This window comes from Bufo bufo, chromosome 9 (assembly GCF_905171765.1).
Source record: "Bufo bufo chromosome 9, aBufBuf1.1, whole genome shotgun sequence".
In the NCBI taxonomy this organism is placed as follows: domain Eukaryota; kingdom Metazoa; phylum Chordata; class Amphibia; order Anura; family Bufonidae; genus Bufo; species Bufo bufo.
The window spans coordinates 185,972,735-185,988,326 of NC_053397.1; the positions used below are offsets into that span (position 1 = coordinate 185,972,735).

At 41.6% G+C, this 15,592-nt stretch overlaps 1 protein-coding gene across 1 annotated transcript in view; it reads left to right on the forward strand.

Annotated features, from left to right (window-relative positions):
- The first annotated feature begins 4,441 nt into the window (after positions 1–4,441).
- The window catches only part of LHX4 (LIM homeobox 4), a 63,780-nt gene continuing 52,629 nt past the window's right edge, over positions 4,442–15,592 (forward strand). The window contains exon 1 of the mRNA XM_040407491.1: positions 4,442–4,535. Coding sequence (XP_040263425.1) covers positions 4,457–4,535 — 79 coding nt within the window. The 5' untranslated portion in view covers positions 4,442–4,456. The remainder of the gene's footprint in view (positions 4,536–15,592) is intronic.

The following is a 15,592-nucleotide window of genomic DNA, read 5'->3' on the forward strand; positions in this document are numbered from 1 at the left end:
TGCAGTCTCTCAGTGAGGGCACACAATGTATTGGTTGCAGTCTCTCAGTGAGGACACACAATTGCAGCACGCCAGACCTGCAGGGTATAGCGAAGCGAGGTCACGGTTATAGGCAATCGAGGGTTGCTCACTGTATTGGAGAACCCTGGGCAGGCATGCGGCAGTGTAGGAGAGGTAGACACAGTTCCTCTGGGGCACACTCTGTATATAGGGACCAGGCCTGATGGTGGATGAGGTGCCCTGGATGTTACAGGTATTTTTAGTGCCTGGGGCAAGGTCCCTGTTGAATTTGTGACGCCAGTGCCTGTAACGGTGGCACACCGGTTGATAGGAGGAATAACTGAGTACTCAGTGGATAAACCAAACGTTGCTTTACTTGGTGAACACAGTCCAACTTTGTACATACAGTTACAGTTGATAGTGATGAGAGCGCAGTCCCTTGAACAATACTTCACAAGCAGGTAGACTTTAAATAATGGCAGGTATTAAACCATGCAAGATACTTGGAGGGCACAACGGTTAATACTTTGCAGTGCAATGCTGCTCTATCCCCTTCAGCTATTCTAGCTGGCTGGATCCCAAGGCCCGGATGCCTAAATGCTGGCTTTAATCCTTGGTATTTAAATCCTTCCTCCAGTATTGGCGCTTGCTTTACTTTATAGAACCTCTGCCCATTCAGGGTACTTATCTGACCTGGTATTGTCCTTACTCGGCTTGAGGGTAACTGCAGGTTTCTCCCAGGAGGTGCTGTCCTGCAACTGGGGTGTCTTCAGAGCTAACTAAGGCTCTCTTGATCAGCAGGTAGGCTAGGATCCCTCTACTAGCCTCCTGGTAACAACTAGAAGCCTGGGCTGTCTAGCTGCATGTCAGGAGGAGGCCCTCAGCTTGTCCCTGGCTGGTGCCTTCTAACTTCTGCCACTGCAGACTCCTGACTCTGAACTCACTCTCCCTGTCTGGGCCTTCCTATATATATCTAGGGGCTCCCTATCTCCCTCTAGTGTCTGGGATGTCTAACTACACCCAACTAGGCCTGCTATTGCATCATACAGGGGAACATTGCATATAAAAACACATTAGAAAATACATCAAATGCACACTTAAATATAACATTTCTGTCCCTTGTGAGTAGGAGTAACGCGCGCACCAATTGACCCTTGTGTAGTGCCCACGCCTATCTAGTGGGACACTACACAATGTATTGGTTGCAGTCTCTCTTTGAGGACACACAATGTATTGGTTGCAGTCTCTCAGTGAGGACACACAATGTATTGGTTGCAGTCTTTCAGTGAGGACACACAATGTATTGGTTGCAGTCTCCCAGTGAGGACACACAATGTATTGGTTGCAGTCTCTCAGTGAGGACACACAATGTATTGGTTGCAGTCTCTCAGTGAGGACACACAATGTATTGGTTGCGGTCTCTCTTTGAGGACATACAATGTATTGGTTGCAGTCTCTCAGTGAGGACACACAATGTATTGGTTGTAGTCTCCCAGTGAGGGCACACAGAGTATTGGTTGCAGTCTCTCTTTGAGGGCACACATCATATTGGTTGCGGTCTCTGACTGACAGCACACAGCTTATTATGAGATGTAATGGACCTCCAAGAGAAACTCACGTTAATGGCACTTGGTGGACCACCTTGGGTCAGTACTCTCCCAGACTCTGGTCACAACAACAGTATTCTCCAGAGCCTTCCTCAACCCACAGTGCAGACGCTCGCCAGGAGGTCTGCGGTGCTTCCAGGGACACTTCCAGTTCATTACTGTCCTTAGACACAGCAGTCCCAAGCAAGGATGCAGCAGGGCAGCAGTTCAACACTCAGGCCTCGTCCACATTTCCATTTTTCACGTGTGATGTCTGCATTTTCTGCAGACAGCACACGTACCTATTCATTTGAATGTGTCTGTTCACACATCAGTTTTTTCAAAAAATGAAATTATGGAAGACGCCAAGTTCCTATCAGGCTCCCGACACCTATTTTTCAATGCTGGAAACATCCATTCCTGGGAACTAACATGTAAATAAGAGAAGATCTATAAGGGACAAGGACGCAATGTCCTCGTCATCCTGGATACAGAGAGAGCCTCGATGGCTGGTAGAGCCGCCTAGACTGAGAGAGCACCTACGGCCGGGGGAGATAACTTACTTACCCTAGTGATACATTTATTAAAAAAGACTACAGGAATAAGGGAGACCAAGGTACAAAAAAACGATTGGCTATAATTATAAATATACAGCTAATCGTCATGGATACTGACTGAATATAATGTAAAGGGAATGTGTCACAGAATTTTTTTTTGTCCCAGTTAAAACCAGATAATGACATGTATTTTTTTAAATTCTAGATTTTTTTATAGCAGCTGATAACTGCAGTAAAGTGACTTCTACAAACCAAAAAGTTGTGCCTATTATTAGGCCTAGTGGCCAGTGCAAAAACGGCAGGGTTCTTTTAAAAAAGAATAGACATTAACATGGAAAATTAAGAATAACATCACAAAAAACACTTTATAAATATATCAGCTCCCTGCTTTGCCATTCTCTGGCCGGCGCTCTGCTCAGCAGTAAGTGCGATGCGGTAACATCATCGCCCAATGATCATCTCCAGCCTGTGCATCTACTGCTCCCCTCAGAGGGCATGGTGGCATAACCTCAATGCGCCTGCTGCTGGGCAGAGTAGGATGAGCTGCATTCACCGGGGGAACGGGGAGAGGTGAACGCTATTCATTTATTTTATTGACAGTACAGGCTTCAGTTTTCTAAGGGAGCAGCATTATATGGGGGCACTAATGGGACATAACCGCTGTGTGGGGGCACTAAGGGGGTATAATTACTGTGTGGGGCACTAATGGGGTATAACCGCTGTGTGGGGGCACTAAGGGGGTATAATTACTGTGTGGGGCACTAAGGGAGTATAACTACTCTGTGGAGGTACTAAGGGGGTATAACTACTGTGTGAAGGTACTAAGGCACTAAGGGGGTATAACTACTATGTGGGGGCACTACGGGTGCATAACTACTGTGTGGGGAACGAAGGTGGTATAACTACTGTATGGGGGCAGTACAGTGGCATAACTACTGTGTGGGGCACTACGGGGGCATAACAACTGTGTGGGGAGCACTATGGGGCATAACTACTGTGTGGGGCACTAAGGTGGTATAACTACTGTGGGGAGCAATAACTACTGTGTGGGGGCATAACTACTGTGTGGGGGCACTGCGGGGGCATAACTACTGTGTGGGGGAACTAGGGGGCATAACTACGGTGTGTGGGGCACTAAGGTGGTATAACTACTGTGTGGGGGCACTAAGGTGGTATAACTACTGTGTGGGGGCACTAGGGGGGAATAACTACTGTGTGGGGGCACTAAGGTGGTATAACTACTGTGTGGGGGCACTAAGGTGGTATAACTACTGTGTGGGGGCACTAGGGGGGAATAACTACTGTGTGGGGGCACTAAGGTGGTATAACTACTGTGTGGGGGCACTAAGGTGGTATAACTACTGTGTGGGGGCACTAGGGGGCATAACTACTGTGTAGGGGTACAAAGTAGGCATAACTACTGGCTGGGAGCCAAAAGCGGAATAACTACTGTGTGTTGGGGCACAGAGGGGGCATCACTGCTGTCTAGGGGGCACTGGGCAGGATTGGGTGTGAATAGGTAGGTGCTGGGTGGAGTTAGAGGCATGTGACTGTCAGAGGGAAGCCATCAGAACTCACAGCTCCAGAGATTTCCTAATACTATCAGTCACCACGTTACAGCCAAGTTGTCGCATCACAAATACTAGTATTACAGACCGACTATAATCACTGCTATAGGTGCTATCCCATGAAAACCGTCTAGGCCGCGGACACTTGTGTGTGAACGCAGCCTTTACTTCTCGGCCTCGCCAGAAGAGCAGGGTTAACCCTTTCCCTTCCACTGTACTGGGCTTAAAGTGCAGCAAGTGAGCATTAGGCAGGCGATGGGACTGCAGAGCAGACGGGCAGCTGCGCTTGTAATCCGTGGGGGTGTGGCTAGAGAAAAAGACCACACCCGTTTAGATGCAAACCACGCCTCTTCTCGTTAGATACTTACGGCCAGTCGGGGCACGCCCGTTAGTCGCTGATTGGCCAGAGGGCGTGGCGAGCCGGTGGGCAGTGACGTCACGGCAGCTCCTGCAGTGTGAATGAATCAAACAGGCTGGGGTGTAAGCGGCACTCAGGCTGGAAGTGCTGCATCGGCGAGCCCGGAGCCCAGTGCCTGACCCGGGACAGGAGGAGAGAGCCCGGCCAGGCCCGCCGCTCTAGCCCGGCCACCTGTCAGCTGCACCCATGCCTGCCCGGTCAGACCTGCTCCCCCCGGGCACTGATTCCTGACAGCCCCCCTTCTTCCTCCTCCGCGTCTCCTTATATTATTACCTTTTTATTATTATTTCATTTCATCTGAGATTTCTCCAGCGACGTCTCCAGAAAATGATGCAAAGCTCAGCAGCGCTGGCCACAGATGCGCCCGTCAAGGGGCTTCCAGAAATCCTCGGGCTGCCAATGCAACGTAAGGCATTTTATTCCTCATTCATTGATTTAATAATAAAGAATTCTGGCAGTATGGAGGGCTGGGATGCTGCAGGGAGCGGGAGGCACGGCATGCTGGGGACAGGATGGGGTGCAGCCTGCAGATCCCCGACTACCACCCCTATCCTCCTCTGTATGGACCTGATGGGGGCAGACATCACAGGGCAGGGGTCAGGGGGTGCTGGAGGTCAGCTACATATTGTATTTCATAGGAATCATGGGAAGGGTCTTCCATCACACCCTTTATGTACTATCCTCATCCCCCCCAAAAAAAAGTTTACTGCAAACTTTCCTGACCCCCCTCACCTTCTGCCTCCCTCTCTGCAGCTCCATGGACCACAGGATGTTATAGCATGGACCTGAAGATATTACTGATTAGATGGATCTTTATATAACCCACATTAATATGATGCTCTTGGAATGGAATTTTCTACATAATCCATAGAATTAGGACATTTTTCTGTTTTGTGTCTTATTTATACGTTTCATTTCTGATATTACTGATGAACTGGGACTTCCCATATAACATTATAATATAATGGATATTATATTACTGATCAGGAATATTGTATAATACTGATGAGATGGAATTTTCTATTTAACTCATGTAATATAGAATATTAATGATGAAATGGATCTTCCCATATAGCATGATATTATATTACCGATCATATAAACGTTTCTATATAACCAATGTAATATAGGATATTACTGATGAAATGGAACTTTCCATATAACGATATATTATATTATAATATGATATGATATTGCTGATCACATAGAAGTCTCTATATAACCCATGTAATATAGGATATTACTGATGAAATTAAACTTTCTATATAGCCCATAGAATACAGCATAAAATGGACTGGAAGTTTCTGTATAACCCATGTAATATAGGATATTACTGATGAAATAGAACTTTTCATATAACATAGGTTATGACTGATCAGAGAGAGGTTTCTATATAACCTACAGTATGTTGCATAATATGATGAGATGGAAGTTTCTATATAACACATGTAATATAGGATATTCCTGATGAACTGAGACTTCCCATATAACATTATATTATAATATATTATATATTACTGATCAGATAGACTTTCTATCTAACCCACAAAACATTGCCTAATACTGATGAGACGGAAGTTTCTATTTAACCCATATAATATTGGATATGACTGATCAGATAGCGGTTTCTATATAACCTACAGTATGTTGCATAATACTGATGATATGGAAGTCCTTATATAATGTATAGGATAATGCTAATGATAAGGAACTTTCTATAAAACCATTGAATATAGGATGTTGCTGGAAGTTTCTGTATAACCCATGTAATATAGGATATTACTGATGAAATGGAACTTTCCATATAACATAGGATATGACTGATCAGATAGAGGTTTCTATATAACCTACAGTATGTTGCATAATACTGATAGAATAGAAGTTTCTATATAACCCATGAATATAGAATATTACTGATGAAATTAAACTTTCTATATAACCCATAGATGGACTGGGAGTTTCTGTATAACCCATGTAATGTAGCATTTTAATAATAAAAATGACTTCTCTTTTGTGCACACTACTGATGAGATGGAAGTCCCTATATAATCTATACGATATAGGATAATGCTAATGATATGGACATTTCTGTATATCCATAGAATATAGGATGTTACTGATATAAAGTACTTTTCTGTATAACCTACAGACAGTTGCATATTACTGATGGAATGGGTGGAAGTTTCTATATAACCCATGTTGTAGGATGTTACTGATTAAATACAATTTTCCATACAACCCCCAGAATACAGCATAAAATGGAATGATGGTTTCTATGTAATCCATGAAATATAGGATATTACTTATAAAATTAAACTTTCTATATAACCCATAAAATAAAGCATAAAATGGACTTGAAGTTTCTATATAACCCAAGTAATATGTGTAGTCAATGATGAAATGAAACTTTCCATATAACCCACAGTATCCAGCATATGGTGGAATGATTGGTTCTACATATAGGATATTAATGTTGGAGTGAAAGTTTCTTCAGTATATAACCCATATATGACAGGACACTAGAGATAGCAGTGAATGCAGAATATTGGCCAGTGCTAATGAGAAGGAAATGTATAACTAATGTATAATAAGGTGGTCCTGATGGGATAGAAGTTTCCATCTCACCCATAGACTATAGGATGGTCCTGATGGGATAGAAGTTTCCATATCACCCATAGACTATAGGATGGTCCTGATGGGATAGAAGTTTCCATATCACCATAGACTATAGGATGGTCTTGATGGGATAGAAGTTTCCATCTCACCGATAGACTATATGATGGTCCTGATGGGATAGAAGTTTCCATATCACCCATAGACTATAGGATGGTCCTGATGGGATAGAAGTTTCCATATCACCCATAGACTATAGGATGGTCCTGATGGGATAGAAGTTTCCATATCACCATAGACTATAGGATGGTCTTGATGGGATAGAAGTTTCCATATCACCATAGACTATAGGATGGTCCTGATGGGATAGAAGTTTCCATATCACCATAGACTATAGGATGGTCCTGATGGGATAGAAGTTTCCATATCACCATAGACTATAGGATGGTCTTGATGGGATAGAAGTTTCCATATCACCATAGACTATAGGATGGTCTTGATGGGATAGAAGTTTCTATATCACCATAGACTATAGGATGGTCCTGATGGGATAGAAGTTTCCATATCACCATAGACTATAGGGCGGTCCTGATGGGATAGAAGTTTCCATCTCATCCATAGACTATAGGGCGGTCCTGCCTTGTATACACGTGTAGCGACAGTGGACATGGGATTTATGAAGTGAGGTCAGGGGCTGAATGGTCTCCACAGGGTCTTCTGGAGAGGGTTAAGTGGAGGTGCTGACAATAATGTCTATTGTCCTTCAGGGCAGGACACTTTGTTGGGATAATTGAATTTTGCCTGTTTGTATCTCCAGTTCTTCACAGTAACTGGAGTAATAGGAGCATCATTTAGGAATAAGGATGCTTTATGGAGCAATCTGGAGAATGACATCCCAGTGCTGGAGGGATCTGGGGTTCTGTCATGTGTAGTCACTCACTGCCTTTAATACTGATGGAAGGAAGTTAACAACATCGTTTTTACTTGCTGACTTACAACTCTCATCATCCGTCACACAATCACAAAACAAGTGGTCGATAGCATTTATAAATTAAATGGGAATTTTTGTACAGAGGCAGGTGGACTGAACTTAACAACAGAGATAGATAGGTGGATAGATAGATAGATAGATAGATAGATAGATAGATAGATAGATAGATAGATAGATAGATAGATAGATAATTAGAGATAGATAGATAGATAGATAGATAGATAGATAGATAGATAGATAGATAGATAGATAGATACATAATTAGATTAGATAAATAATTCGAGATAGACAGGATATAGATAGATAGATAGATAGATAGATAGATAGATAGATAATTAGATTAGATAGAGAAATAATTAGAGATAGATAGACAGATAGGATAGAGATAGATAGACAATGATATAGATAGATATTTAGATTAGATAGATAAATAAATAATTAGAGATAGATAGACAGATAGGATATGATACATAGATAGATAGACAATGATTTAGATAGATAATTAGATTAGATAGATAAATAATTAGAGATAGACAGATAGGATATAGATAGATGGATAATTAGATTAGATAGATAAACAATTAGAGATGGATAGATAGATAGATAGAATATAGATAGATAAATAATTAGAGATAGACAGATAGGATATAGATAGATAGACAATGATATAGATAGATGATAGATAGATTAGATTTAAAAAAAAGCTCTTAGGTTGCTATTTTAGATACGAATTTGAGGCAAACACATAACTACACACCTTTATGCATCGGGTTGAAGTTTTCAGTCTCCATACAGTTCAGTATTCAGAATGATTACACCTTCCTCTAACCAATGGGACAATGTTAGTGACTGTCATATAGTGGGCAGATAATCTGATTTATAATTGTGTTGTATACGAATTGCATAAAATGAACAAATGTATAAAATGAACAAAAAACTATTAATGTATAAAACATTAGTTTAGGAAAATTCTTATTTATTCGGTTGTGAAGTGATGAGAAAACTGACAACCCCGGTGCAGGTGGAAAGATCACATTTTATGGGTGGAATTTGATGGAATGAGAAGATTTTGCATCCAGTTCTTAGTTTGTTTACATTGAACGCTATAAAAAGTGATACAAAAGAGGATTCATAGTAAAATGATAGTAATGTAAAATATGATGGAATCATATATAAATACAGCGGTTAAAGGGATAATCGTTTCATAAAATAACGGGGGGGGGGGGAATAAAGACTGGTAATAAAAGAATAAACAAGAAAAGAAATAACAGCAAAACAAAATAAATAAAATGAGACATAATGGAAGTTAGTAAACAACCAGTGCTCTATGCTAGTGATATATATATATACACAATGTAGGTTAATTTATATTAACATAAATTTAAGTTAAAGTTAATTTATATATAAACATCAGAAATAATAGAATGATATAGTGAAAATAGAAGGAAATAAGGCAGTAATAATAATTCATCCACATGGGGATACCGTGGAAAGAAACAATACAGATAGTGAATCCTGGCAGGGAGGGCACCTCTCTTGTATCTCTTCATCCTGGGGTTAAAGCTGTATCATTTAACCCTTCATTTCCCGGTGTCCGACCTGGGATAATGAGCAGCGGATAACTGGGGTGATCAGTTGTCGTCTCTTCTCCAGTGAAAACTCTGTGACAAATGTGGATCTTTTTATCTGTAGAGTGGAAATGAGTTCCTGGAGTCCTGACATCATATTCTCTCCTATTTCCGTGGATATTAACCCAGGGGTGAGGTGCAGGGAGATACTGCCATATATCACACACAGCACACTGCCAGCTCGCCCCCTCTGCTCTTAGGCTCCTACATATTATATAGCAGTAATAGACACTTGTGATTTTAGAAAACAAAGCAATAATCCTACATACAAAAGAAAGCAAAATTCCTAAAGCAATTACAAAGCCATGTGTACACGTACCTGCCCTGAATATGGACATATAGAGGGATACAGTGGATGTATTCCTGCTAGATTTGGACACATTTTATTCAGTCTGTCTATAAATATATATATATATACACACCCCTATATACACATTGCCTGGTGCTTGGATTTCGTTGTTGATTTTCGCTTATTTTATTTTTACCTTATTTGCCTGATTGATTGATTGATTGATAGAAAGATCATAGATGGATAAATAGAGAGATGCACATATATAAGATAGATAAATATATAGATATTAATGTATCTTTAAAAAAAAATAAAAAATTGTGATGTAACTGTAATATCAGTGTGGTGTGCTCAGGTCTACTACAGACACACAGATGCTGGAGATGTAAGATGAATAAGCTGTACATCCAGGGGCAATGTATTCATATATTCAACACGGGAAAACCTGTCAGGAACTCTACAGGATCACACACATAAACACACATAAACGAATACACGCATACATAAATATACATATACACACACATGCATACATACATATACATACATACATACATACATACACACCTATACATACAAACACACACATACACACACATAAACGAATACACACATACATAAATATACATATACACACACATACACATACATACACACATACACATACATACATATACATACATACATACATACACACCTATACATACAAACACACACACACATAAACGAATACACACATACATACACACACACACACATAAACGAATACACACATACATAAATATACATATACACACACATACATACACACATACACATACATACATATACATACATTCATACACACCTATACATACACACACACACACATAAACGAATACACACATACATATATACGTACACACACACATACACAAACATACACATTACACACATATATAACTAGTGTTTCTTCTACGAATGTGTCATTTAGTAATTTTCCTAATTATTATCTCTTCATATGTGGAATAGTTAGTTAGCCCATTAATCGATCCCTCTCTTGGTGTAATCAATAGTGCAGCCATTACCTCCTCCATTCATTAATATTCCTCTTCTTCTCTATGTTGGAAATGCCTCTACTTATCTAATGCTTTGTTTTCTATATTATTGGAAAAGATACAGAAGATCAGACAATTTATATCCAGCGCAAATGTCAGTCACAAATATTCCTTTATTTTTTTATGTTTACCAACTTCAATTAATCTGTCTCCTGTACATTATGTATGATTGCACGGTTATCTATGGTCTGATAGAGAAACTAATAGGCACTGATTAATTGCCAATGTCATCTCACTACTGATTGTTTGTTTATGCGGTAAATATATGATCTATCTGTCTATATATTTGTCTGTATGTCTGTCTATACACCATTTCCCTACCTGTCTATAATAGCATCTGTCTCCATCTATACATGTGTATACATTTATCGTATAGTCTATCTATCTATCTATCTATCTATCTATCTATCTATCTATCTATCTAATATGGATCTAGTTATCCTTCTCTCTTTCTAATCTTATTGTCAATCTATCTCTAATTATCTATCTATCTATCTATCTATCTATCTATCTATCTATCTATCTATCTATCTATCTATCTCATATCTATCAATCTAATCTAATTATCTATCTATCTATCTATCTATCTATCTATCTATCTATCTATCTATCTATCTATCTATCTATCTCATATCTATCTATCGGGACAAAAAGGAAAAAATCCACAGTACTCCTAAATGAAAAAGAATGTTCTTTGATCACCAGACAGACCTTTCTGTCCTCTTACTGGGACTTTTCTCAAGCAGTGACAACATACAAAGGTGCAATGTGCAAGTATATAAACATCTCCATAGTAAATGATCATTAAACATAATTAGTGAATAAAACACAATTCTTATACATAAATGAAAATAGAACATGATCTATCACCAAATTGCATTGTAATCATTATAGTGAATCCACGTGTAAAGAAAATAATTCATAATAATTCATTTATATCCATGTCTTCTACTAATTAGTGATAATCAACATATCCTACAGTTTATACATGATCAGTGATAATTAAAATGTGTGTTGTGTGAACACAGGTGTAGATTAAAAACAGATTAGGAGACCACATACCAGCATGGACCCCCTGCACGTGTATTCAGCCTCATGTACTATGTATTGCGCATGCTCTCAGGTTACCAGTGTTTCCCTTTAGGAGTGCGGTGGATTTTTTCCTTTTTGTCTTTTTGGTTGGTGGATCACCTTTTCAGCCGCTGGCACAAGGCACTTATTTGACCGCTGTGCTGCTCATGCCATTTTTTAAGTTTTCTATCTATCTATCTATCTATCTATCTATCTATCTATCTATCTATCTATCTATCTATCTATCTATCTATACATATGTGTATACATTGAGGTATAGGGGATATGTCTCTGGCTCCTCACCCTCTGAGGTCTGTGTGTACATTGAGGTCCTCCATGCTGAGAATCACATGTGCTGTGTATACGGTGGAGCTGACTGTGTATACGGTGGAGCTGACTGTGTATACGGTGGAGCTGCCTGTGCATATGGTGGTGCTGACTGTGTATACGGTGGAGCTGCCTGTGTATACGGTGGGGCTGTCTGTGTATACGGTGGAGCTGCCTGTGTATACGGTGGAGCTGCCTGTGTATACGGTGGAGCTGACTGTGTATACGGTGGAGCTGACTGTGTATACGGTGGTGCTGCCTGTGTATACGGTGGTGCTGTCTGTGTACATGGTGGCGCTGACTGTGTATACTGTGGCGCTGACTGTGTATATGGTGGCGCTGACTGTGTATACCTGGTGCTGTCTGTGTATACCGTGGTGCTGACTTTGTATACGGTGGTGCTGACTTTGTATACGGTGGTGCTGTCTGTGTATACGGTGGTGCTGACTGTGTATACGGTGGTGCTGACTTTGTATACGGTTGTGCTGTCTGTCTATACGGTGGTGCTGTCTGTCTATACGGTGGCGCTACCTGTGTATACGGTGGCACTGCCTGTGTATACGGTGGTGCTGATTGTGTATACGTTGGTGATGTCTGTGTATACGGTGGAGCTGACTGTGTATACGGTGGTGCTGCCTGTGTATACGGTGGTGCTGCCTGTGTATACGGTGGTGCTGCCTGTGTATACGGTGGTGCTGCTGCCTGTGTATACGGTGGTGCTGCCTGTGTATACGGTGGTGCTGCCTGTGTATACGGTGGTGCTGTCTGTGTACATGGTGGCGCTGACTGTGTATACTGTGGCGCTGACTGTGTATACTGTGGCGCTGACTGTGTATATGGTGGCGCTGTCTGTGTATACCTGGTGCTGTCTGTGTATACGTTGGTGATGTCTGTGTATACGGTGGTGCTGTCTGTGTATACGGTGGTGCTGTCTGTGTATACGGTGGTGCTGACTGTGTATACGGTGGTGCTGTCTGTGTATACGGTGGTGCTGACTGTGTATACGGTGGTGCTGTCTGTGTATACGGTGGTGCTGACTGTGTATACGGTGGTGCTGACTTTGTATACGGTTGTGCTGTCTGTCTATACGGTGGTGCTGTCTGTCTATACGGTGGCGCTGCCTGTGTATACGGTGGTGCTGACTGTGTATACGGTGGTGCTGTCTGTGTATACGGTGGTGCTGACTGTGTATACGGTTGTGCTGTCTGTCTATACGGTTGTGCTGTCTGTCTATACGGTGGTGCTGACTGTGTATACGGTGGTGCTGTCTGTCTATACGGTGGCGCTGCCTGTGTATACGGTTGTGCTGTCTGTCTATACGGTGGTGCTGTCTGTCTATACGGTGGCGCTGCCTGTGTATATGGTGGTGCTGTCTGTGTATACGGTGGTGCTGCCTGTGTATACGGTGAAGCTGCCTGTGTATACGTTGGTGATGTCTGTGTATACGTTGGTGATGTCTGTGTATACGGTGGAGCTGACTGTGTATACGGTGGTGCTGCCTGTGTATACGGTGGTGCTGCCTGTGTATACGGTGGTGCTGCCTGTGTATACGGTGGTGCTGCCTGTGTATACGGTGGTGCTGCCTGTGTATACGGTGGTGCTGCTGCCTGTGTATACGGTGGTGCTGCCTGTGTATACGGTGGTGCTGTCTGTGTACATGGTGGCGCTGACTGTGTATACTGTGGCGCTGACTGTGTATACTGTGGCGCTGACTGTGTATATGGTGGCGCTGACTGTGTATACGTTGGTGATGTCTGTGTATACGGTGGTGCTGACTGTGTATACTGTGGCGCTGACTGTGCATACTGTGGTGCTGTCTGTGTACATGGTGGCGCTGACTGTGTATACTGTGGCGCTGACTGTGTATACTGTGGCGCTGACTGTGTATATGGTGGCGCTGACTGTGTATACGTTGGTGATGTCTGTGTATACGGTGGTGCTGACTGTGTATACGGTGGCGCTGACTGTGTATACTGTGGTGCTGTCTGTCTGTACGGTGGCGCTGACTGTGTATACGGTGGCGCTGACTGTGTATACGGTGGCGCTGACTGTATATGGTGGTGCTGTCTGTGTATACGGTGGTGCCGACTGTGTATACGTGGTGCTGTCTGTGTATACGTTGGTGATGTCTGTGTATACGGTGGAGCTGACTGTGTATACGGTGGCGCTGCCTGTGTATACGGTGGTGCTGACTGTGTATACAGTGGCGCTGACTGTGTATACGGTTGGGCTGACTGTGTATACCAGTGATGGCGAACCTATGGCACGGGTGCCAGAGGCGGCACTCAGAGCCCTCTCTGTGGGCATCCTACGATAAATAAGTGGGTTTTGGGTTGCAGTTTGGGCACTTGGCCTTCGACATCACTTGTGTATTCAGTAGCGCTGTCTGTGTATACGGTGGGGCTGACTGTGTGTCTATAGTCACTATACAATGTGCAGTTCATTTTCTGATGAGTAGAAGGAGCTGTGTTCTCTTACAGTAGATGATGCTCCTGGATATTACACATGGCCAGTGCCCCCTGGACCCCGGGATATCCATCACTCCCTGGCAGGCGGGCACTGGAAGCCACATCAATTCTTCTCTGGTACAATTCATGGATATATTATGAGTCTGCACTACACCGGGGACTACACCGCACAGCCGTGCTGAATGGTCATTATTACAGATGGGATTCAGATCTGTATGATATTGTACATACAAAGCCAGGGGCAGATATATGCTCTTCACATGTGAATATAGATAGATAGATATTAGATAGATAGATAGATAGATAGATAGATAGATAGATAGATAGATAGATAGATAGATAGATAGATGCAGTTTGATGGATGTTGTTGGTACATTTATTTACATGTAGACATAGATTTATGGCCGCCTGTAAATCTCACATCAGCCCTGGTTCATTAGCTGATTGTATCAGATATTCCTGGCTGCAGATATGCAGTGTACGTCCTGTGTCACCACCAGGCACCATGTACTGACATCTATACACATATAGCAGTATACACCTGTATAGTTATGAATAGCATTATAAACATGTATAGCAGTATACACCGGTATAGATAAATATAGCAGTATACACATGAATAGATATATATAGCAGTATACACATGTATAGCAGTATACACCTGTATAGATATATATAGCAGTATACACATGTATAGCAGTATACACCTGTATAGATATATATAGCAGTATAGCCATGTGTAAATATAAATAGCAGTATACACCTGTATAGATATATATAGCAGTATACACCTGTATAGATATATATAGCAGTATACACCTGTATAGATATATATGGCAGTATACACATGTATAGATATATATAGCAGCATAGCCATGTGTAAATATAAATAGCAGTATACACATGTATAGTTATGTATAGAAGTATACATATGTATATACTTTATAGCCGTGATATCAGTTCAATAGAATAATTCCTA